We start from the raw sequence: 23,311 nt of genomic DNA, 5'->3' as shown, positions 1-23,311 counted from the left end.
AATATATGTTTATTTATATATATATATATATATAATTTTTTTTTCTGTTTCATCTCCAAACATGACCCACTATGTGGAACATATGAATGTATGTATGTGTCCGAGTGTATTATGTATTGTTTATGTATATGTATTACCCGCGTGTTTTTCATTAATTATATATTTTGGCTTTGTCTGTTCTCTTAAATTTGTTTTTTTTCCTTTCATTTTTTTTAACGCTAATGGCAGCACAGATACAATATTATTCTTCTTTTTTTTTTCATCTTCTTTGTTTTACACTGTAGCATTTTAACGTGTCCGAGTCTTTTCTTCTTAAATAGAAATAACATGTTATGAATCACTTTGTAAAGCGCGTTTAAGCGGTTCCTTCCTTTGCACAATGGAACCGTTAAAATCGCCGCCATTCGGGATGGTAATTACGCAATTAATACGCTATGTATACATTTATACAGTACGCAATGAATACGCCAGAATTAATTATTGTATGCACTACGAAGGAAAGAACCTATATTTATGTATATTATGTATACGTGTGTACTTCGAGAAGAAACGAATTGCTATGCAGCGCATTATTATAGTACGTTTAATATAACTAGCGTGGCTCCTTCCTCTTTCTCTTTTCTTGTCCCTTTCCTTTTATTTATTTTTTATTCTATTCTTCTTTTCGAATTTATTTCACTATTCGGCGAACTGATCGTGTTTCGTCGTCTTTTTACCATCTCGCGAGAAAATATAATCATCGCAAAACGATGATTATCACATGACATTTTAAACGCAAAAAAGGAACAATTTTCGAACACGATGCAGCGATCAGAAACGCATCGTACAGCATCCTTCTCGACGCCACGCATTTTTAATACGATTCGTTCTCTAAACGCATCGACGAATCAGATTTGCGTATTGATCTCGAGAATTTTCAATCGAAAAAGGATCTATGTTTCCTATACAAAGAGTATTATCTTATATCAGTGTGTGCAGCTAGAGCGATCATAAACAATAAATGCAACAGCCTTTGTCTCGTTAAAGTATTAATAATAATTTATCAACTATCAGTTATTGGCTACAACAATCGGTATTCTTAAATAGTATACGCAGCTAAGAAAAAATAATTAATAGTCGAAATAAGAGAAATAGAGAGAGAGAAAGCTCGTACATTTAAAATAATGAAAGTATTTTAGGGGACAGTTCATATAGGTACATGCCGGATATACATAAGTAAGTATTACTATATGTAACTATAATGATCGTGTGTGTATATGAATGCGTATATATGTATGAATGTGTAAGTTTGTATATATATGTGTATGTGTTCGTCGAATTATTAAAAATCGGTGGAGCCTTCGAAGGAATAATATAAATTGAATCATTTTAAAAGCGCTTCTATTAGCTAATGATTTACACTAGAATAATCCTAACCTCTGAACGAAGAAATGCATGTGGGTGCGTCACAGTTTCTCGAGATCAAACGTAATCCTTCGTCGAGTCGACGAAAGAAAGATAGATTGCTAGCCACGGATAAATTGCCAACTAATTAAATATATTATCGATCAAATGCAACTAATGGCGTATAATTATCTGTTGACTGCCCCCCCACCCCCTTAAACTTACAAATACCTAAGTGAGAATTTCTCGTACGCTATGCAACGGTAAAATCAGGCGCGCAGTACATTAGACATTGTTTAATTTCTCTTTTTTTTTATGTAAATATGATGTATGATATCTGTTGTAGTTTTTCGATTTTTTTTTTCTTAAATTTGTTTCTCGTTTTATTTTGTATATACGATCTTGTTTCAGAACCCGCATTTTATAGAAAAAAATTCGCGAGTACGAAATCGCGCGTAAACACGCAAAAAAAAAAAAAAAAAAGAAAAAAGGGAATTATCTTTTTCTAGTTTTTTAATTTTTTTTTTTGGTTTTCTCTTTTTCGCTCTTTTCTTTTTCTCTCGCTTTTTATTCGCTTCGTCTTTTTGTTTCTCGCGCGATTCTTACGCAAGCTCGTCGTTGACATTTCTTTTTTTTTTCATTAAATCTCTTTTTTCTTTATTTATTATTTTTTTTAATCTATCATACTCTCTTTCTTTCACTTTCTCTCGATTCCTTTCTCTCCATTCCTTTCTCTCCTTCTTTCTTACTTTATACTTTTTTTTTATTCTTTAGAAAATAATTTTTATCTCTGTGAATTTCCTTTTTGTATCTATTTTTTTTCTTTTTTTTTTTAATTTTTTTTCTTTGTTTCTTTTTGCACCGACAGCGTTAAGAGCCGCACGAGTAAACAACAGAATCGATCTCGATCTCGAGGAACGAGTAAGTTTTGAAGTTATCATTTTCGTTCTCGAATATCGAATCGGAAGCATTGGTTTTTATTCGTACGGCCAATTATTAGAATAATATAACTCCCGCAAGACTTTGTATTTTTTTTTTTTTTTTTTTTAGATTTTTTTTAGATTTTTTTTAGATTTTTTTTCTTTTCTTTTATTCCAGACATCAGCGACGTAGAACCGCCTCTATGGTGCTTGCAAGAGGTTCTCAACACGAGACGACATCGAGAAACCGCGAGGGAAATGAACGGGCAAACGAAAAAATTCGGATCCGAAGTCGTTTGGGAGGAAGTCCCGAGTTACTACAAAAAATTCTTCTTTTTTTTTAACAAAACGCTTCACTTTTGTCCTTTATCTTTCTATCTTCTTCTTTCTGTTTTCCCCTTCTTTTGGCATACACGATATAATTACGATCACGCGCATTACACAACTGTGCTGTTAGATACATAGTTTGCCTCGTATAATTTAGAATTATAGCTATCATACATTATTAAAAATATGTACAAAATCTGTGTGTATGTGTATGCGTGTATCCATGTAAGTAGTATCTCTGTTGTAAATATGCATGGAAAATGTTCTCGGCAGTTAACGTGCACATTACTTTGAGTATATCGAACATCGCAAAGTAACACGCGTGCTAAGTGCCTCGTGAATAAAAATGCTCGTGTTCTATGATTCTCTGTGTCGATGTTTTTCCCGTGTAAATGTTCACGTGACACGTTTCGAAGCACTGTTTTTAGTCGGTATATAACATATAGACCGATGGATGAATCGGATGTGTATTGAAATCGAAATACAAAATGCACTTTCAATCGAGGCTTCCTCCGTTCACCAGAGAAACGTCTCTGAATCTCCTTTGCAATAATATCAAAAATCTAAAACGATCGAGTATCGCGGCCAGGAAAGCGGCAAGAGACCGACGAACGTGTGTACAGAGAGCATATATGCGTTTTACAATATGTATACAGTACTCGAAAATCCTCGACGAGCCGCGAGTTCGTCGATTCCACGGTTTAAATACCAGTCAATGGAAAAATGTTTTCGCTACTGAAAAAACATACCCCATAAGTCGTATAATAAGTACGTGCAGCCGTCGATAACGTGGATTAGTTGCTTCTTTTTTTTTTTTTTCTTCTTCTCTCCTCCATTTCTTAAATCTTAGTACCCCATTCTTAAATGGCTATTCAATGAACCATAAATATAACCCTAATTAATATTGCACGCGCCGGCACACGGGGATCGCTAAATGTCGTTTTACCTCAGATAGCGGCCCCCTTTTATTATTATTATTATTATTTTTTTTTTTTATTTCATGTATGAACTTAATTATGCGTATTATGCATTTGGCGAACGAATCATCTTCCAGACCCTAAAGGGATCTGCTATATTTTTCACTACAACGCGACGATACGTTCACGCGATTCATTCTTCTTGTTCGCGGAAAACAGAAAGGAACGGTGTAACAAAGGTGTCCTTCTCGTCGAGCCCCGACGACTCACCGAACGAACTTTTTTTTAAATACTCTCGTCTCATCCTTGGAACGAGACCGATTCTACACCTAACAACTCTCACAATGCACTTGAATCGTATCGTTCGTTACGTTCCGTCTTCCTTTCCATTCGACTTGTTTCGACTTTTCGACGATCTGACTAGTGATCTTTGATCAGTGACACGCAAACCGCACAGTTCTTGCAACTTTTCTTTCCTTCTCTTTTTTTTTTTTTTTATTCGGTATTAATATCAACTATACTTAAAGATCTAAGCTCGTGTTATTATCGTTAAATCGGATTTAATCGAATATCGAATACGGTTCGACCCGTCAACGTGGCTGAAAAAGATTTCAGTATCGCCGAGCCGAAAGTATCCTCGTTTATTTGAAGAAGGTTCGCTCACACACGAGGGTTGCCATGATTTTTCTCGATATTCTTCGTTTTGAGTCCTTCCAATGCCGTGATGCGCACATTATTTTATACTACGCGAAGTTTCCGTCAAATATCCTTTTAATCCCTTGCCTCGATTTTTTGCGTGTATCCTCGGTTTAACTTTCTTTTTTTTTTCCCCCCTTTTTCGTTTCACAGAAAAAAATCGTTGACTCTTCGATTACTACCTCGTAATTTCCTCTTACCTTTCGGTACGTGTTCGAAACTTTCTGTTAGTAATAGTAGTAGTAGTAGTAGTAGTAGTAGTAGTAATAGTAGTAGTAGTAGTAGTAGTAATAGTCTTCGTTTTCGTAGGCCAACGATGTAGAATTGCGCCAGCGTGGATAATCGTCGTTAACTTCTCTCTCTCTCTCTCTCCCTTTTTCTCTCTCCATCGCAACGTTCCCTCTTTCTTCGTCTCGGTTCGCTCTCGTGAATCTCGTGAATCTCTCGTACGATTCGCAGTGCGCTACTCCATCACGCGTCGACGATAAGTGAAGCATAAGCGGCAAATTGAAATTGAAGTTTGAACAGCACGGAAAATAATCTTGTCATCGCAGTTGCACGCAAACTTTCAAACGTACGTACACGTTCTAACACCGGTACAAAACACCTAAGCGAGCTAATCGTGAGCGAATCATGCCCTACCCTCCCTTCATCCCTCCCTCCCTTCCTCCCTCCCTCCCTCCCATCGAGCACCGAAATTCGTCCCAACGAAGGGGAGGGAGAGGGGAGGGAGATGGAAAGGAGTGCGAGAGGGAGGAAGGGGGCGAAATTAATTATAAAATACCATCGCTTCGATTTCGAGTACCGTTCTACCGTTTCTACCGTCCCCCACTTTTCAAACCGTCGTCACGTATTCCCGCAACTCGGTACTCCTGTCGGCTCCCAAGCCGTCGTTAGCAAACCACGGATCCCCGTACTTGGACGCCTCCTCGCTGCGAGCTCTATTAGGGGCACGTGGCCGTTCACGGGCACGCATGCGGGGCACCTCCTCGCTTAACGACCTCTTCCCAATCCCTATCGTGGCGGGTACCTCTAACAAAGCCTTGGATCTCATCAACTGGGGCCTCTGACGGCTCTTCGCCTCCTCGCTAGCCGCGCGAACGATCACGGTGGGCGGCATCAATCTGTCCTCTCCTCCGACCTGATGACTCTCCGACCTCGCCCGTAGAGCCTTCTTCTTCGACAACCCGCGACCCTTGATCAAGCTCTTCCTCTGAACGGGTTGCGGAGAATATTGTTGCTGTTGTTGTTGAGATCTCTGCCTTTTCACGGGGCTGGCGGGAACCTGAGGAGACCAGATCGGCGGGGACAGATCGACCGGTGACTGCACCTTCTTGGGAGGAGTTCGTTCCGGCGATTCGTCCTTCCATCCGCCTTGATAGATCGGGAACGCGGACACCTGGTTGAGGATCCTCCACCGGAAATCCTCGTCGTCGCTTCTGCAAGGCGTCGCCTCGGGAGGCGGGTGGTGCGTAGGCGTCACGTTGTGGAACGGCGACCAGGATTTCGGCTCCTCCGGCTCTTGGACAGCGAAGCTCCCGCCCACGACGCCCTCGGACGGCGAGCCGTCGTAAGGGGTCCATTTGATCTCGCTGATGTGCTTCGGCTCCCGTTTCTTGATCCCTATGGTGGGAAGGGGCGAAGCGTCCTCGTACGGGGCCCATTTCGCGTTCGTGATCGTGATCTCGGGGGAGATCAACCTTCGAACGATCCTGTTCTCCAACCTGGTGACCTGGCGGGGATCCGGCTCCGGCGACATGCTCCTACGAATACTGTACTTGGGCCGTTCCTTCAAACTCTTGCTCTTGAAACCCTCGCTCGACTCCTGACTCCTCCACTTGGAGTCCTTCCTTTCGACGGGCAACGAGAAGTGGGATTTCATGGCCCATTTCGAACGAGCCTTCTTCACCTCGTCGGGGCTGCTCACCTTCTCCTTCATCCCCCATTTCTTCGACGTCTGACTGTCGACCCTCGCGTGCGATCGTTCAAGCTTCGGTCTCTCCCTCGCCCTCTCGGTCCTCACTAGCCTTGTGTCTTCGCTCGCGTGCTTCTTCAGTTCCGGTTTCTCGGGCGGCGCCGGTTCCACGACCGGCTCCTCCTCCTTCCGCTCGACCGTCATCGACGCGGAGTAGTACAGTTTCCTCTCCGGCTCCTCCTTCGTCGTCGGCTTCTCCGCTTCTTGTTCCGGTGATTTCTTCGGCTCCGCGGGCGGCGAAGGCGCCAAGATCTTCGACTTGGGGCAGGTGCATCTTGGCTTCGGGTTGGGCAACACCTCCGGCACCTGAAGCCACCTCGCCTCCCTCGCCATTCTCGTGTCGTCGCTGCTGTGCTTCCTCAGATCGTGCATCGGCGTTTTCAGATAATCCGGCTTGATCGACCATTTGTCCGTCTCCGCGCTGTGGTGTTTCCTGAGATCGCCTCGCTGCACGTCCTGCGACTTCTTGTCCTCCGGCGTCAGGCTGTGGCAGCTGCATCTCGTCCTCTTGGCCAGGTCCAGATCCGTGCTCGACGTGTGCAGGGCCCATCGAAACTCGGTCCCCTCGCTGGTGCGCTTCTTCAGATTCCAGATCTGCTCGTCGGGGGAGAGGAAGCTACCGTCGGCCCATCTCGAGTCGATGCTTCGATACTTGGGCAGATCCCGGCCGGCTGCGTCCACCTGCACGTCGCAGCTGCACGTCCTCTGGGTGGTGGGCGTCCTCTGGGACTCGAGGGGCGCCGACTCGATCGCGTCCAGGTCCTCGATGGCGAGCAAGATCTCCTCCCGCCGTTTCTGGCCACAGGACGGACATCGGCCGCTGGCCTCCCCATCGTCGCGGCTAGGTCGGTGATGATGGTGATGATGGTGATGATGATGTGGTTGTCGATGCAACGTCGAGGTCGAGGTCGATGCGGAGGGGTCAAGCTGCGGGGGCAGCTCCTCGTCGTCGCGACGGCCGTCGTCAGAGTGTCGTGACGTCGCAGCCGTGCCTGTCGATGCGCACCAGCAAGTGTGTGTAGCTCCGTCAAGCCGCCTTGGTGGGTACCGCGACTCCGGAGACGACGAGGCTCCGTTCGAGGCCGGTACCAGGCAGACTGCCTCGATCGCCAGCTCCGCACGCCTGTTTTCACGGTTTTCTCTCTCGATTATTCGGCCCCATTTTCATTATAATCTAAGTCTAGAGTTTAAAGACGAGGCAGATGCCGATGGAAAACGATGTAGCGAGGTCGTAAAGATCGATCGGACGATATACAAGATCGCTATGATTCGATGATACGTGGACGGAACTCGTGAAGTTTTAGTTTCACATTTTTCGAAAGATCGATTCTTCTTCCGTTCGATTCTGTTCTTTCGAGCATCCAAATCGGAGAATCGACGGGTACAGGCGTCGTGAATAATCAGGTTGGGCCAATCGATACCCGTTTCAATTCACGACCTCGTTGTATCGTTTCCAAGAATAATGGACAATTCGATATAAATGCACGAAGATTGGATCACAACGAATGAAGTACGAACCTTCAGTTCGGTGAAGACCTCCGTGAAGAATCCGGGTTCGCTGTTGATTCGCAGCATCTCGGAGCTTAACCGGTTCACGATCAGCAAGCACCTATCCCAGAACTTGTCTTTGCTGTCCTCGATGAGGAACGGTTTCAAGGGATAGCTGATCTCGTTCCCCATGTAGCTGTAGCTCAAGTAGAGGCACGTTAAAACCGTTGCTTGAAGCTCCCTTTCGGAAGCCTCGTCCCCGTCGACCAACTCTCTCACCAGCATATAAATGAACACAACGTTGGCGGGATTGATGAACGCGACATCCTGTTGGAAAACGTTTTCGCGTTAGTTTCTCATGTTATATGTACAGTCGTGACAATCTTAATTATTAATGGAATTTTACTTTCGAGAAATCGCTTCGACGAAATTAAATTCGTTGATTAAATTTCACTCAACGCTGAAAATAATCGAGACGATACCACTTTCAACAAGATTCTTTTCCCCAAAGTTAAAGGAACAACAACGAACAAGATTTCGTTAATGATTGAAAATAATCGAGACGATGCATTCCTAGTCCACTATCTTTATAAAACATCCATCGATGAAAAAATTCTTTCTCTCGAAGTAAAAGAATCCATCTTCTATCACAGAGTTCCAACGCAACGATGAGAAAGAGTTGTGCGACAACCTCGATTCGAATAGAATCGAATTCCTACGAGTACAGAGAGGGCCCTACGGACAGACATTCGATGCGCCTCCATTATACTTCCGCGCATTCAGGTGAGGTGCTTCTTCTTGGCTGGCAAGAGCGGCGCAGACGATACTCGTCGAGAATCGACCGGCAGAAAGGGATGATTCACGAGCAGTGTCACATTACGTGCCACGGTTGCGAAATTGCAATCGGCATTGTAGCACTCGATGTCAGTCGCCGCTCGATACCTCGATTGCGACAGGTCTTCTTTTCATCGCGCTCCCTCCAAAGGGAAACGATATTTCGCGGCCTCTTCTTCCGCAATCTCGAACAACGCTTATCTTCTCGAGAAGACTCTTTGCGGCTTTTGTCGGATCACTGTTTTTCGTCTATTCTCGAAATTGTGATGATTTCAAACATACGTACATCACCTTTCTTAGATGTTACAAAACGGAAGAAATAATTTCTTTTAAAATAAGTATGTAAATTTTGTCGAATTAATATTTTAAAAATTGACAAATTGTCTGATTTTTAATTATACTTCTCAGTCAATGAGAAATATTGCACAATCTATAGCAACACATTCTTCCCCCAGGACAGAACAGCGTACACGTTAATATCACGACCTGGACACGTCTATTTCCATTCACGCGTTAAATATTAACGACCACGGAGTTGTCTAATTTCGCCAGCTGTCCTTTATCAAAGTCGTTTTCATTGCTCCAGAAACGAAGTCCTCCGAATCATTAGCGAATTAGAACGTGGCGTGGCAAAGTACATCGTCTCCTTAAGTGCTCTCAGATCAATTGCGGTTCCATTGATTCTAATGCATTCTCAATGGTGTCCATAATCGTGTGGCCGTGTTCATTTTACACTTGTCTCGCTTATTTTCTTATTCGTAGAATGAGAATAAAATTGGAAGGGATATCAGGAGATAAAATAAAACGATTATAAAATCACCATTTTATTCATTCTGAAATATAATACTTTGCAAAAGTTAGATTTTCTTTTCTCTTCGCATCAGACGACGCTATGATTGAAAAATATTTTCTTCGACAACGAAGCTTACGAGAAAACAACAAAAGTTTATTTCTTAATTTCGATAATAGCATTGACAAAAATCGTGCAGCCGTTTTCGACACTTTGGATTCACAGCGAACAAAAAGATCAAGCGATTGAACGAATAAATAAAGATTTGAAATTTGCAACAATCTCATCAAAGCCACGGATATTTCAAATCAAGCCGTAATAAAATCGTGAGGAATATCGAGAGCATTGATCCTGTCATCTCGATGCATCCATACGTGCAAGAAACTTTGTGCACGAGCGGAAGAACTGCCACGCCTGTGATCACCAGCGTACGTTTTAATTATCACAAAGCATTCGTTGTAATTGGACGATAACTCGAGGAAAGGGACGAGAGAGATTGCTCGAAGGGTCAAAGACTCGTTCCGCTTTGAATATAAAATTGAGAGAGAGAGAGAGAGTGTGTGTGTGTGTGTGTGTGTGTATGTGTGTGTATGGATAGATACGTAGGTCAAAAGAGTAGAAGAAAGTAGTGGATTAATGTTGAAAAAGGGTACGTGATTCACGATTCTTTCTTTAAATGTTTTAACGCTGTCGGATCATGACAATGCCTTGAAAGAAATTCAGCTTTCCTATATCTTCTTGTGCATCAAGTTTACTTATTGTAACGTTAACAGACAAAGGATTAAGTAAAGCTTAACATCCCGAAGTATCATCTTATATATTGCTATGAGAATTTATTAATAGGAAATAAATTTATAACTCGTAATTTTGTATTAAATATGTACGGATCTATTAGGAAGATCGTAATACAATACCAGTTAAACCAAAAGAGGACGATTCAAAATTAAGCCGAACATAATAAAATTTCACATTTTACAAAGGCTTCGAGAAAAATCAAATCGTAAAAATAGATAGATTCGCATATTATGGATGCAGCAATCCATTTCACTGTCAATTTTCTCGAAAACGAAGCCTTATATATATAGAAGCCTTACATATTATCATCTACATTCTCGAGTTAATTTTACAGAACCAGAATTCTCTAGAATGTTGCAATTTTTATATACGCTCAACGCACACTTCGTGCTAACGAAGAAAAGTCAATTGAAAAGTGTGTATTACACTCGAAAAATCGGAAGTTCGGTCGAGTCGCAATAGATGTTTTCCAGAAATGTGTGTCGAAGAACGACAGTTAACGACGAGTTTCTTTGAAGTCTTCCTTAACGTTAACGATATCGCTCGTGACAAAGGGAGAGAAGAGTGGATGGAAAGAAAGCGTGGAGAAAGTAGCCCCCGTGAAAAGAGAGGCGAGCCGAGCCGAGTCGATATTGAGGAGCGAAAAAGGAGGAAGGGAAACTGTGCAAACTTCAAAAAGGAAAGAAAAAAAAAAAAGAGAGGGTCTCGCGGTAGCTAAGTTACAAAACATCGAGCTCACGACTATTATTAGCCCGACTATTTCCGTTTTTCAGGACAGATAATAGCTTTTGATATTAATTGGTCGTTGTGTGTATCGAGCATGGAGGGAGAAAGGAAGAGACAGAGAGAGAGAGAGAGAGCAGGGCAATCGTGTATGGCAAAGGAGGAGCAATTTATTTTTAAAATAAATACCTCTCCCGTGTACTCGATACCACGGTGATATCACGTTTACATCGTTTCCACGTGTCTTGATCGCCTCACAGAGGCGTACACCTGCTTGGATGTAACATGGCCAAAGCGTTGGAGGAGGGTGGAAAAACGGCGACACAGAGAGCACGAGTATGAACAAAGTAGATATATTCGTCCTGGTCGATATTTGCCAGGGGTGAGCGGCCTGCATCCCTACTAGAACCGCTCTGTAACCGCTTTTCATTTCTCATCAGCTTATTAAGATCCAACGGTTCTAATTGAATTTTCCAGATTCTGTACATACGACGAGGAATTGTCATCAGGTGTCAACAGGCCTTTTAGATCTGTGTGATCAACGCGAGGAAATCATCGTCCGTCACCAGACGAAAGTGTCTCTTTGATGTTGCGTGTGTGTGTGTGTGTGTGTGTGTGGTATTCAAGGGATCATTCTTTTACGTCTGATTGAATTTGACGTGGCTGCTTTTGACGCGGTTATTTATAGAGAATGTTAATAATGATTCGTTAGATACATTTTTTCTCTCTTCTTCGAATATCATTTTTAAAGTGGTGCTTGACAATTCCTTGAATTTTGCAAGTTCTTTTTATTAATAGCTTTATCGCGATGCAGCAACGTATATCTCATCATAAATATAAATCTACATTCTCTACAGTGTCTCTAGTTGATTTGCTTTTTTATGAGAATCAGTGTTACATGAAGATTGAATGCTGTCGTATTCAAAGAGAATTCACAATGATAGCAAAAATTTTTTTCAAATAAAAAATTAATTATGCGTAAAGAAACTCATTAAAATGAAGAGGGAAAGTTTTTAACTTAGAGAGAAAATCTTTTCACGCGTTTGTCAAACACGATTATAACAACGTGTACATTAAATTATACAGCGAGAAAGATGGAACACGTGAGCACACGTGATTACGGATCACCACGGATATTTAAGAATCGAAATTTTATTCGGCTTCTTGTTGACAAAAACGAGATAAGAACGTATCTTTCGCGTCCTCTTTGTCGTCATATTGACCGCATTGCGAGTATGGAAAACAATTCCATCGGTGTATATGGTTTCCCTTTAACGAGATTCTCCGCAATGACGTTCAACCTTCTTCTATTTACCGTCTAGACAAAATGGATTAACGTTCTTACTTAAATGGTCTACGTGTTGCTCGTATCTCTGTGTTTCACGATCGTCAAACCCGTTCTCGAGTCACGTGCTTTTGCGCCAACGAGTAAACTTGTCAGAGAAAAGTGGATTGATATTAAATCGATCTCGCTTCAGATTGGAATCCTTCGTTGTGAATAAACCTACTGGAAGATTTGAAGAGTGACATCTAACGGATTGAAGGTTCGACGATGTTTCCGCTGGAGAAAGAGGTTATGCGAATACTGGAAACGAGAATGGCGTTACTCTAGAATATTCCAATTGTAATCTCGCAATCAATTAGAATTATTGCTACCTCTACGTAATTCTATTAAAAAAGACACGTTTAGTTCATCTACCGAGGATTTATTTTTAGCAAATTGTTGGATTAATACGATCGTAATTTGTTTCCTTTTTCTTTTTCCTTTTTTTTTTTTTTTTTATTTTTATCTTCCTGTTTTCGTGGAAATATCGAATTTTATTTACTATAAAATGCATCGAGTGCGCGAGATCTGTCGACGCCCTCGATATGCAGCGTGTTTCTAGAACAGGCTGCATGTGTCACCCTTGACTGATTAGATTTGAGCACGTGCGCGATCGATTTGCGGTTCTACGTCGACAAGTAGAAACCTCGGAGGGAAGAGAGCGTGATTTCTTGTCGTTTTGTTTCTCCGCTATATAAACGAAGTAACATGTGTATAATTTCTACGAAAAATACGAGGCACCAAAAATAGTGAAATAAATATTTTTACCCTTACTTACTTAATAATTACATATTCGTGACTTGTAATTTTAGACAAGATTGTGAGATAGAGAATCACTTTACGAAATTTATTTTCAAATATATTGTATTTTGAGATTTATTCCTGTTATTAACTGCTTAAATCTTTTAATGGTTCGTTATTACAAAAGTATACTATACCGCGAATTTGTCATGGCTATTATTCTATTATATCATTACACGTGATATTATATTTTTACATTATTACTTTAGTTATATTTTAAGATTCGTTGAGCTTTTACTTTTTTTTTTTTTTTTCACTCTGTTTCATACGAGGCAGCACAATTTCTGAGAAAGTGTATTCCGCCATTACAGTCGTCGCCTCGATGACCGTCGTTGTTATGCGCGCCACTTAACGTCGAATTAAGTGGCATCTGCAAGGAGAAGTGGTAGAAAGCACGATGGAAAATTATTCAGGGTATCTGATTGCCCCATTTGCATCAAAGTCTGCACTGCGAATAATTTTATCATTAATCGTTCTTGTAAAACTTTCCAAACGAGAGCAATGTATCTTTCATTGAAGGTTAAATCATTTTCAAAAAAAAAAAAAAAAAGAAAAGAAAAGAGAAAGAAAGCACGTTATCATACATTAATCTCTTTCTCCTTTAAAATGTTTTCTCGACGCGACGAACGAAACGCGTTTGCTCCAGATTCGTTTGCGTGTAAATAAAAATATTTTTTTTAACTCGATCATTCTTCATAGATGAATGATTTTTGCAACCCAGCGGCTGATAAAAAAAAAAAAAAATTTCGCCCGATATTTAATAATAGTATACCATTTGGTTTCGCAGCGTGCAATCGATAAAGCCAACTTTTACGTAACACTATTGGAGCTTTCGATAATTCGATACAACCACGATCCGGCGAACATCCAACACCAAGGTTTACCCGCACGAAACTTCTCCCTACACCCGGCAAACTCCTATTTCAAATAAATCAAACCAAGTTCGAGTTACTTTAACGAGCAACTTTCAACCACGTGGAAATTCTTTCCTCTCGAACCGATATAACCGATAACTTCATCAAGCGAGTACCTGCTTCAACTATCCTCATTCACGGTAAAAAAAATTTCCACCAACTGTAATCCAATTCCTTAAAACCGAGGATAACGATTGCATCGTTTCGATAAATTCGATTTCGATTAGATTAGAAAATAGAATAAACAGTTTGGCAAGTAGTTTCGGGTAGACGAGGAATAAAAGCTGGTAAATTTTTTTTATTTTTCTCGAGCAATCCCTTCGCCGCGAGTTTCTTCTCCCTAAGGGTAAGAAGCTCTGGGGTTCGGTAAGAGGTCGTCTCCCCTTTTGCAATTAAAACCGAAGGGTGAACGTCCCTGGCCTGGCACCCCGCATATTTCCACACTAGCCAAGGGGTGGCTCTCTGCGACGTTGCCGTTACACGCACGTGACCCTCGACTCCCACCCCCTTCACGCGGTTTTTCCCCGATGTTGCACATTGCTGCACACACATTTTTCCGTGGCGCCTCTCGCCACGTCCACCCCCTCTCGATACCTTCCCCCCTCCTTTCTCCCTCTCTCTATCGATTACGCGGCCGTTCTTTATAATTAACCGTGCAGCGCGTTCCAATTTCTGGTGGCGAGAGAAAGAGAGAGGAAAAAAAAAAAAAAACGCGTACCCATAGCACTTGCGAATTAGTGCCGCATGGGGGATGAACTGGGGAATGGGAGAAAAAGCGTCGAGCCTGGTTATAAAAGGATTTTAGTCAGTTTATTATAGGGAGCCCGTTGGTGGAAAGTAGGTGACGAGTAGATGATGAACGTAACCAAGGTGTATCGAACTAAAAATAATTGTCCCGTTGTTGAATTGAAGGGCTCGTGATGACGAAGGCGATCCTTGCTTGGTCACGAGATTCGTACGTAGGTAATTCTCTTCTAATATAAATTACACTGGCAATTGCGTAATGGTGTACAATATTTTGATGTGAGAAGATGTTAAATTAGAGATGCTTTTTTTTCTTAATTTTAATTTATCGCCTTCTCTTCGTGCAGGGAAATTAAGAAAAAATTAATACGTTAGATTGTCATGGAATGATCAACTTTCGAATTATATCCGTTCTATCAGTTTTAATATCGTCACTCGTTTGATAATGTCATTATCGTAAAACAATTTTTAAGGTAAAAAAAAAAAAAAATAAATTGAATGAAAATAGATTTATATCGAGAATATTTTCGAGCATATTTTTAATTTCAATTATATATCTATATATCAAACTAATATGAAACGAAATAATTGTCGTTAAACAGTGATCTAATATCACTATAAGTTATACGTAGAATTTTTAAATGTTAAAAATCATCACTAAAAACTACTTCACTTTGAGAACCACTGCATTTCTTTCTTCCTCTCTCTTTCTCTCCCTTCAGAAAAGAAAGATTGCCAAGGGTACTTTTATAGATAGGTTCGTGGATCTCGAATAGATATTAGAAGAAATGTTCGTAGGAAATGGAATCGGTCCTGGCCACTCAGAGAGCCAGAGACGAGTGGTGAGCGTAAGGGCTAGTAGGATTTGGGGTTGAAAAACAGGGTAGCTCTGACGAGGATCGCTAAAGAGAGCCTTTGACAGCGAAAGCCGCGGCTCTGTGTATATTTGCCTACACCATATACTCGCTCAGACGAATAAACACACGCACGTGGATGGGTTCCATGCCACCCCTTATTAGGGGTCGATGTGAGCGTGGATGTATTATCAATGATACATTCGTCGTTCGCGAACGGCCATTGTGAAAACACCGTGACTTTTGCTCGGATTGCAGCTTTTGAACAGCTTTTGAAAACATATTGTTTCCCGTATTTCTTTGCGGGAATTCCTATAAAACGACAGTCGCCATTTATTTTAGAATTTTTTTCTTTTTTTTTTTTTTTATTCTTAACCCGCATTAAAGATTATAAATCATAGCGTGAAGCGTGACTTTTTCACTTTGCGTATTAATGCGTTTTACAAAGTTCGTTACTTTATAAACTGAGAAAATTGAGTTTAAAAAAGAGTTTACACAGAAGCAGAAGTTTTATGAAAGCGATAAAATGCGATTACTCTTTTACCATCCTTCTTTTCATTGTCGCTGACTGACGAATCCAATGCAATCCGCGATATGATTACAATATTTTGAATTTATCAAAGAAGAAAAACCTTTAAAAGTGTTATCGAATACTATTTTTTCCACTCGTCCAGATTGAATTTTTATTATATTATAGCTCGGATCGATAGATTGGTAAATCAAATTTGAAAGAAGATTATACGAAATTACAATCGTTAATGCGCGTATAATAGGATCAAAAGGGAAGAGATGAAAGAGATTTTTCGTAATCATTATTATTAATGCTAACGTTTTACAGATCAAAAAATCGATGTTGACATTTGGTTGGAAAAAACACGCGACTGCGTGTCCATGGAAATGTCGCATTTCGATCGAACGTTTCGAAAACTGGATTAGCGCCATGAATGTGTAAATATTTTAACCGAATCGTCGAAATGTTGTGGACGAATATAGATGAATCAACTTTAGAACATTCCTGTTATTCTTCGATCATCCCCTCTCCTCGTCGCTGACGTTGATAAAAGAATGAGAAAATCGCCCGACGATAAAAGGGGGAGAATATAATCGAAGCTTTAAAAATGGACATTGGAATGGACGTTAATGGACGATTTTTCAAGCGTAGTAAAGATAAGACCAAGACCCTCGTGTGCATTCATTTCGGGGATGGATTTATCTGAAAATCGCATCTCGAATTTATGGGAAATATAGTTTGCATAAACGTGTCAATCTTAATACGTTTTGTCATCTAATCTAATTTTTTTATTTTAAAAATTTATAATACGCTTTTCATCGGTATTATTATTATTTTTTTAATAAATTCAAAAGATAAAATATATATATATATATATAAAATTAAATAAAGAGTAATCTTAAATAAAGAGTTTACGTGTCGTCTTATCTTATCTCTGTTTCATCTTCGATAAAATTTTCGACGGAATAGAAGTCATTGACGATTCAGCAACACCGTGCATCAAGAACAAAACATTGTGGCACAAAGGATTGAAACGATTCTAAAAATAAAGGATCTCGATGAACTTTACCGAGAAGATAAATAAAGTTCTTGAAAGTTCGATGCAATAAAAAAAAAAAAAAAAAGGAGAGAGAAGAGTACTAGAAATATGGTTTTACGTAATCGATGGAGATTACCCGATTCACGTGACCGCGATCAAATTGTTCCCAAGATAGTGGTCAGTACGTGAACGTCACTCGTGACGGAAGAGAAGCCACGGTAGAGTAAATATCATTTTCGTGGGTAGAACGATGATGATTTTCCACGAAAAGCAGCGTAACGACGCGTGATAGCTCGTAAAGCCGGATAATCGATAATGACCTTCGTGCTGGCGCGAGAAAAGGGACAGTCGAAGAGGAATCTCGCCCACGCACGAGGGAGAGAGAGAGAAATTTTTCCAAACGCGAAAAAAGAAACCACATTTCGAGAAAAGGGGTTGGACATTTGAGGAAGGAGGTTCGTGTTGGTTTTCGTGGGCGAAAATAAAAACGATAAATTCACTTGCGCTACTTGAATTCAAGGTGGTGTTTAATTATACGTCAGCGCTTGACCTAATTTGATATTCGCTCGTATTTTTCCATTCTGTTTCATTCTTTCGGATTTACTCTGGAGAACCACAAATACACGCGTACAATTTTCGTCCGCCCCCCTTTTTACCCGGCAGCAATGTATTCCATTGACAAAAGAAGGAAATCGGAATATTTCTCCAACGTCTTGATTCGCGTTGATCGACTTTCACCGACAAATACATCGAAAATGGAATTCCATTTTATTCATCGTGTCTTGAGCGATAATGATACGCCCGACACGAGAATCAACTTTGTCCGAAGGACACGCTTTCCTCTCTTTTCTACTCTTCGAGCGCTCGTTAATCGACTCGAAACACGTCAAAGCTATACCATAGAAATCTAAACGAATTATCTGACGATTCTATAAATAATCCTTTATTTTTCCGTCTACAACAGCGTGTCATAAATACGCTTAATTCTTCTTGTAAGAAATAACTTTGCAGAATTGAATTCTTCTCTTCTCGATCGTTGAACATCTTAAAAATAACTTTGTATCGTAAACGATTAACACGTGGAAGTAACGTGCAACAATGATTAATACATTTTTCATTTTTCATTCGTCAAAACTGTAAAATAAACAAAACGATAAGAAAGAACACACCTTGTTGTCCATCGAAACTCGACGATCCCCATCAACGAAGACGATAAAATTAGCATAAACCGCAATCGCGTAAACTCATTAGCATAATATTACTCGAGACACGAAAACGAAATTCGAAGGGAGACCCGTTTCATCGATCCTCCACTTTTCGCGCAGCCATTCTATTCCAGCTATATTATCCGTGTGCAGCGAACGGTTCGTCGCGCCTTCAAGTACCATATGGATGCGGTGGCTAAACGGAGGCTGGTGTTTCGTCTCGCGGAAAGCTTAATTCCCTTCGTGACATATTGTGACTAACATTGTGGCGTGGTTGGATCTCGTTACTCTCTTTCTCTCTCTCTGTTTCTCGTATTCCCGCGGGGAATATTAACGTGCACCCTGGAGAGTGGAAAACGAAAGAAGAAGAGCGAGAGTTCGATGTAAGAAACGTGGAGTGGAGGGTGGACGAGTACACGCGTTCAATGGCGGATCTCGTTTTCGTCTAACAAGTAAGCGGTGACACCCTTTCTCTCATTTTACCAGCCCCCAATATATGCATCGACACGGAGGAGGAATGGACGGCGATCGATGACGAGGATTTCTCGCTCGAGGCAAATAATCTTCCGCCCCGATGCGAACGTTGTTTTCGATCGGTGAAGCTTATCCGAGACAGAGAGCTTTCGTTTCTCTCGCCTCTGGCTAATGGTAATTTGATCGGTTATAACGGTGAATCGTTTGGTGCCTGCCTTAATTAACTCATTATCGCGATATTCGCGATAATGATGGATGGCTTTGATCAGATAACGGGTATGGAATGCCTCGTGCTCAGGATAAATATTAATTATCGCGTTATCGTTAATTGGTTGCTCTCTGTTATCGAGCGCGATCCGTTGCTCGAACGTGTCTTGAAACGTGCCTCTAACAATTTAATAACGCTTTTGAGATACTACGATGCGAATAAGAAAGAATAGTGTTACGAGGGTTAGGAGAGATGTAATTTTAATTTTAATTTTCGACGAATTAACAATTTCTTTCTTTTTCTTCTTTTCTCTTTTAAAGAAACGTTCGTTGTGAACGTTTTTATTGCATCGGAGAGGTATGTAGTAGAATTAAAGAACTATATAGAGTGTTCCATTTTCTAGGCAGAGAACGCGTGAAGGTCGACTTTAATTGCATTGGATGCATTAATAACTTTCGTAACTTGTAAAAACTCTATCGAACTACTAGTGAAAGATCAATTTCTTTAAAGGATATTTCATCGTGTAAAATACGCGGAAGATACAAACCCAAATTTCTTCGTTTCTTTCTATCTCGTGTACTAAATAATTGAAATTAAAATATCCTCTCTAAATTAATAACTTCTCCACGGAAGAAACGAAATTGATCTTTACACGACTTCTCTACTTTTCCTTACAATAAATCCTCAAGACCAAATTCTGAAACATATTTTACCTCCAAATAATCGAAATAACACGAAATTTCCTCGTTTCCGTTACGTTCTTTTTTTTCCGCCCCCCTTCAAAATTACTCACCTGCCATCCTTGAAGCAGTAGGCTTCTGTCGACGGTCCTCAGCCACATGACAGCGTCGCCAGCCTGGAAGTCTCTTAAACGGGTGCATTTCCTGTGAAGGAAGACGCCGAGGCATTTGAGCAATTCCGAGGTCGATGCCTGGATCACGGTTTTCCTTGGCTTCGGAGGCAAAGGCTTCTGCACGAGCTTCTCGCACGTCGGGTTGTGCGTGTTGTGATTGTTGTTCGACGCCGGCGGTTTCGTCTGCTTCCGATAAAATGGCGGATTAATTCTTCGAAAAACTGCACGCACGCACACACATCCACACAGAGGGAGGTACTCTATCTTTCGAGCGTGAAAAGATGGGGTGGCGATAAATAATTCCATCCGTCGACCGGGGGAGTCTCGGTTTCCGTTTTAGACCGGAATCCTTGACGAGGAGGTGGGCCGATAAAAATTGAAAGGAGCTCCTTTCGAGGGAATCTCTTTGGCCAGAGGGGGAGAAAAATACACAACCGTGAAACGTAGACGGAGGGAAACGTAGATAGGATCGATATTCTTTCGATCGTATCTAGGGTCAAAGCACCTACGATGCTCTTTGCACGAGACTCGAGGTTCGAGGCTACTTGGTGGATATCTACTAGGTGAAAACGGGCCACTGTTGCCGCAATCGGCCACGTAAACCGTTGCATCATATTGCACTTATAGATAGAGGACAGTCGTTTTCGATGTTCTTGGATATTTATAAAAAGAAAAAAGAAAAATCCACGACACACGGTATTGGTATTGCGTATAACTATCTTTTCAAAATTTTATATTCATTTTATATTCAATTGATTTCAATATTAATATCGAAAAAAGTAATATCGATGAAAAAAGTTTCTCGAAAAAGGTGCCACTATGGTGGTATTTTTGTACTTTTCGAGTATTTCATGCTTCGATAATTGAATTCGTAAAAAAAATTTCAATGAACTTGAATCGAGAAGAAAAGCTCGAAAACGAAGAAAACTCACCTGAGGCGTCTGTATGTTCTTATTCTTATCGACGATGGGTATGTTATCGAGCGGTTGCCTGAACCCGATGTTCTTGTTCTTATTGTCGAGCTTCTTCTTGTTGTTGTTCGACGTGCTGAACCGTTTCCACGATAACGCGTTTATGAACAACGAGTGTTTCTTCAGGTTCTTCTCGAGGGCGTTCTTCTCCGAGATGATTCTCGCATTGTCGTTGTTGTTCAGGTTGATATTGTTGTTTTGCAACGAGTTATTGTTCGTAGGCGGATGATTCGTAGGCGGCGCCGGCGCCACCGTAGCAACGCCGCTCTTGTTCTCCCGGTTCTTCGCGTTGTTCAACTGCTCGTAATTGAAATTGTTCAACGTGAAATCAGCGGGATGCTGATGGCCCGGTGGAGGATACACGGAACCGCGTCTGTCACGCGGGCTGAACGACAACACGGTACCCATGCTGCTGGTTCGGTTCTCTACTTGTTGTTGTTGTTGTTGTTGTTGTTGTTGTTGCGGTGGCGGTGGTGGTGGCGGCTGTGGTTGCGGTTGAGACGGTGGCTGTTGTTGCGTCTGCGTCGCCTGATGACTGGGATTTTGACTTTGTTGTCTCACGTTTTGGGGCTGGTGTCCAGGGTTTTGAGTCTGATGACCCGGATTCGCCGACTGATGACCTGGGTTCTGACTCGGGTTGCCCGGGTTTTGACCCTGATGGCCAGGATTCTGAGCCTGGTGACCTGGGTTCTGGCCCGAGGTTGGTTGCTGCTCTGCTCTCTGGCTCTGTTGGGCAGGATTGTGATGATGGGCCGGGTTCTGGGCCGGGTTCTGGGCCGAGTGGCCTGGATTCTGGGTCGAGTGGTCCGGATTCCGAGACTGGTGTTCCGGATTCTGCGTCTGTTGTCCAGGATTCTGGGCCTGATGACCCGGATTCGGAGCGTCCGAGTTCACCTCCTGGGTCTGATGACCCGGATCCTGTGTTTGCTGAGACGTAGTGGGCGGAGGTCTCGGTGGTTTCAATGTGGTAACGCGATGTGGGGGTGGCGGGGGGGCTCGGGGAACCGAGGACTCCCTCGAGGGTCCCGTCAACGGGGTGGCATCCCCTGGCTCGATGGCCTCCTCCACGACGGGACCCACCACCTCGCTCAGCCGACCTCCCAGCCTGCTGACTTCTACCTGCGATCTGGACGACCCTGTCTCCCCCTTTTCTACTTTCCCTTAATTCCCAACTTCTTCTTCTTCCTCTTCCTCTTCTTCTTCTTCTTCTTCTTCTTCTTCCCTCTGTTCTATCCTCCTTCTCTCCTTCACCTTCGTCCTCTGTTTCGTAGTCGGCTGATCGCGATCGCGTACCCTCTCCTCGGCCGGAGAGAACCTCGAACGTCGTGCAGGTAACCGCGATCGATACCACGAAACAAGTGTACGCGAAAAAATATACTGCGCGATTTATTCGGCGCACACTCTTTCCTCGGCCGGATCGTGGATCGGTACGCCCGCGAGAACTTCCCTCCTCGGGTCTTACTGTCACGAGGGAAAATGTCGTCGATGCGTGGAGAAGATGTCGGTCGACGTGAGCAAAATGGCGAGCGATCGATGCCTTCCTCGCCGCCCTCCGCCTTTCCGAGGAGGAGGATCAATCGGGTGAATGAAAACACAAAAGCGACGCACCGAATACACCTCACCGAGATGTATTATTATTATTATTATTATTATTACCCTTCCTCCCTCCCTCCCTCTCGTCGTTACCTCTCAAAAGGCACGGTTACACCCGGGTTTCTCCCCGGTGAACAGCCCTCCTCCGATTCTTTCACACGATCCCTTTCGTTCGCCGTTCACCACCAGCACCACCTCGTCGTCGCACTCCCGTCGCACTCGATTTACCACTTTCCCGAGTGTCGTTGTTCCCTCCACGCGGTCCTCCCCGTAGATCCGTGGATTAGCCCGAACCTTCCTTCCCGATGGATCGATACGAGCCAACAACAAACCATCCACGAGAACGTTCACTCTTCTCCGTCGCACTCCTCTCTCGATACCATTCGAAATACCTCTCTTTGTTTACTGCCTCCCCTCCCGGGAGCTAATCTCTCGATCAACCACAGATGTATTTCGATATAATTCCTATCTCCTCCTACTATCCCAATGCTTCCTCTTCTCCCTCAGTTTTTATCTCCTCGACGAACTCGCGTACAACTCCTCGTCCCGGCAATCGCAACACACTCCTCTCGAAATTACGCGTGTAAAACCCACTTTGACCTGTACACGCTCGCGAGTACACGAGCTGTCACTGTTGACAAAGCGCGTTGTTGGCCGTATATGGTGTGTGTGTGTGAGAGAGAGAGAGAGAGTGTGTGTGTGTATGTATGTGCGTGTGCGTGTTGACAGAGCTGGTCGGGAAACAGTGGCGCGGCGAGCTCCGATTCGTGTCTGGTGCTCCCGTGTCCGCCGACGTCGCCGTCACCGTCACCTCGTCCTCGTCGTCGTCGTTGTCGTCGTCGTCGTCGTCGTCGTCGTTTCACGATCCTCTCGTTCGTTACTTCGCTCGCCCGTCCGTCCACCGCCAGTCTTTCTGCGACCAACCAACACGTAGCACGCCCCATCCCCGTTATCGCTGCGCGCGCACTCGTT

At 42.5% G+C, this 23,311-nt stretch overlaps 1 protein-coding gene and 1 long non-coding RNA gene across 2 annotated transcripts; one reads left to right on the top strand and one right to left on the bottom strand.

Annotated features, from left to right (window-relative positions):
- The first annotated feature begins 849 nt into the window (after nucleotides 1–849).
- On the top strand, nucleotides 850–2,993 carry LOC105736901 (uncharacterized). Its single transcript, XR_004225899.2, has 2 exons — nucleotides 850–1,215; nucleotides 2,482–2,993. It is a non-coding gene; the product is annotated as an uncharacterized LOC105736901 (long non-coding RNA).
- Nucleotides 2,994–7,200: 4,207 nt separating this feature from the next.
- Cdk5alpha (Cdk5 activator-like protein) lies at nucleotides 7,201–23,077 on the bottom strand. Its single transcript, XM_031919992.2, has 4 exons — nucleotides 20,708–23,077; nucleotides 19,716–19,958; nucleotides 7,737–8,033; nucleotides 7,201–7,341 (listed from the first exon to the last, which is right to left on the bottom strand). The coding sequence occupies exons 1-4, from the start codon at nucleotides 21,152–21,154 to the stop codon at nucleotides 7,246–7,248; spliced, it is 1,083 nt and encodes a 360-aa protein (XP_031775852.2). The 5' UTR covers nucleotides 21,155–23,077; the 3' UTR covers nucleotides 7,201–7,245.
- Between the last annotated feature and the right edge of the window lie 234 nt (nucleotides 23,078–23,311).

Source organism: Apis florea, unplaced genomic scaffold (assembly GCF_048593485.1).
Source record: "Apis florea isolate Af1SG1 unplaced genomic scaffold, ASM4859348v1 contig_3158_pilon, whole genome shotgun sequence".
NCBI lineage: Eukaryota > Metazoa > Arthropoda > Insecta > Hymenoptera > Apidae > Apis > Apis florea.
This window is presented reverse-complemented; position numbering and strand designations above follow the sequence as displayed.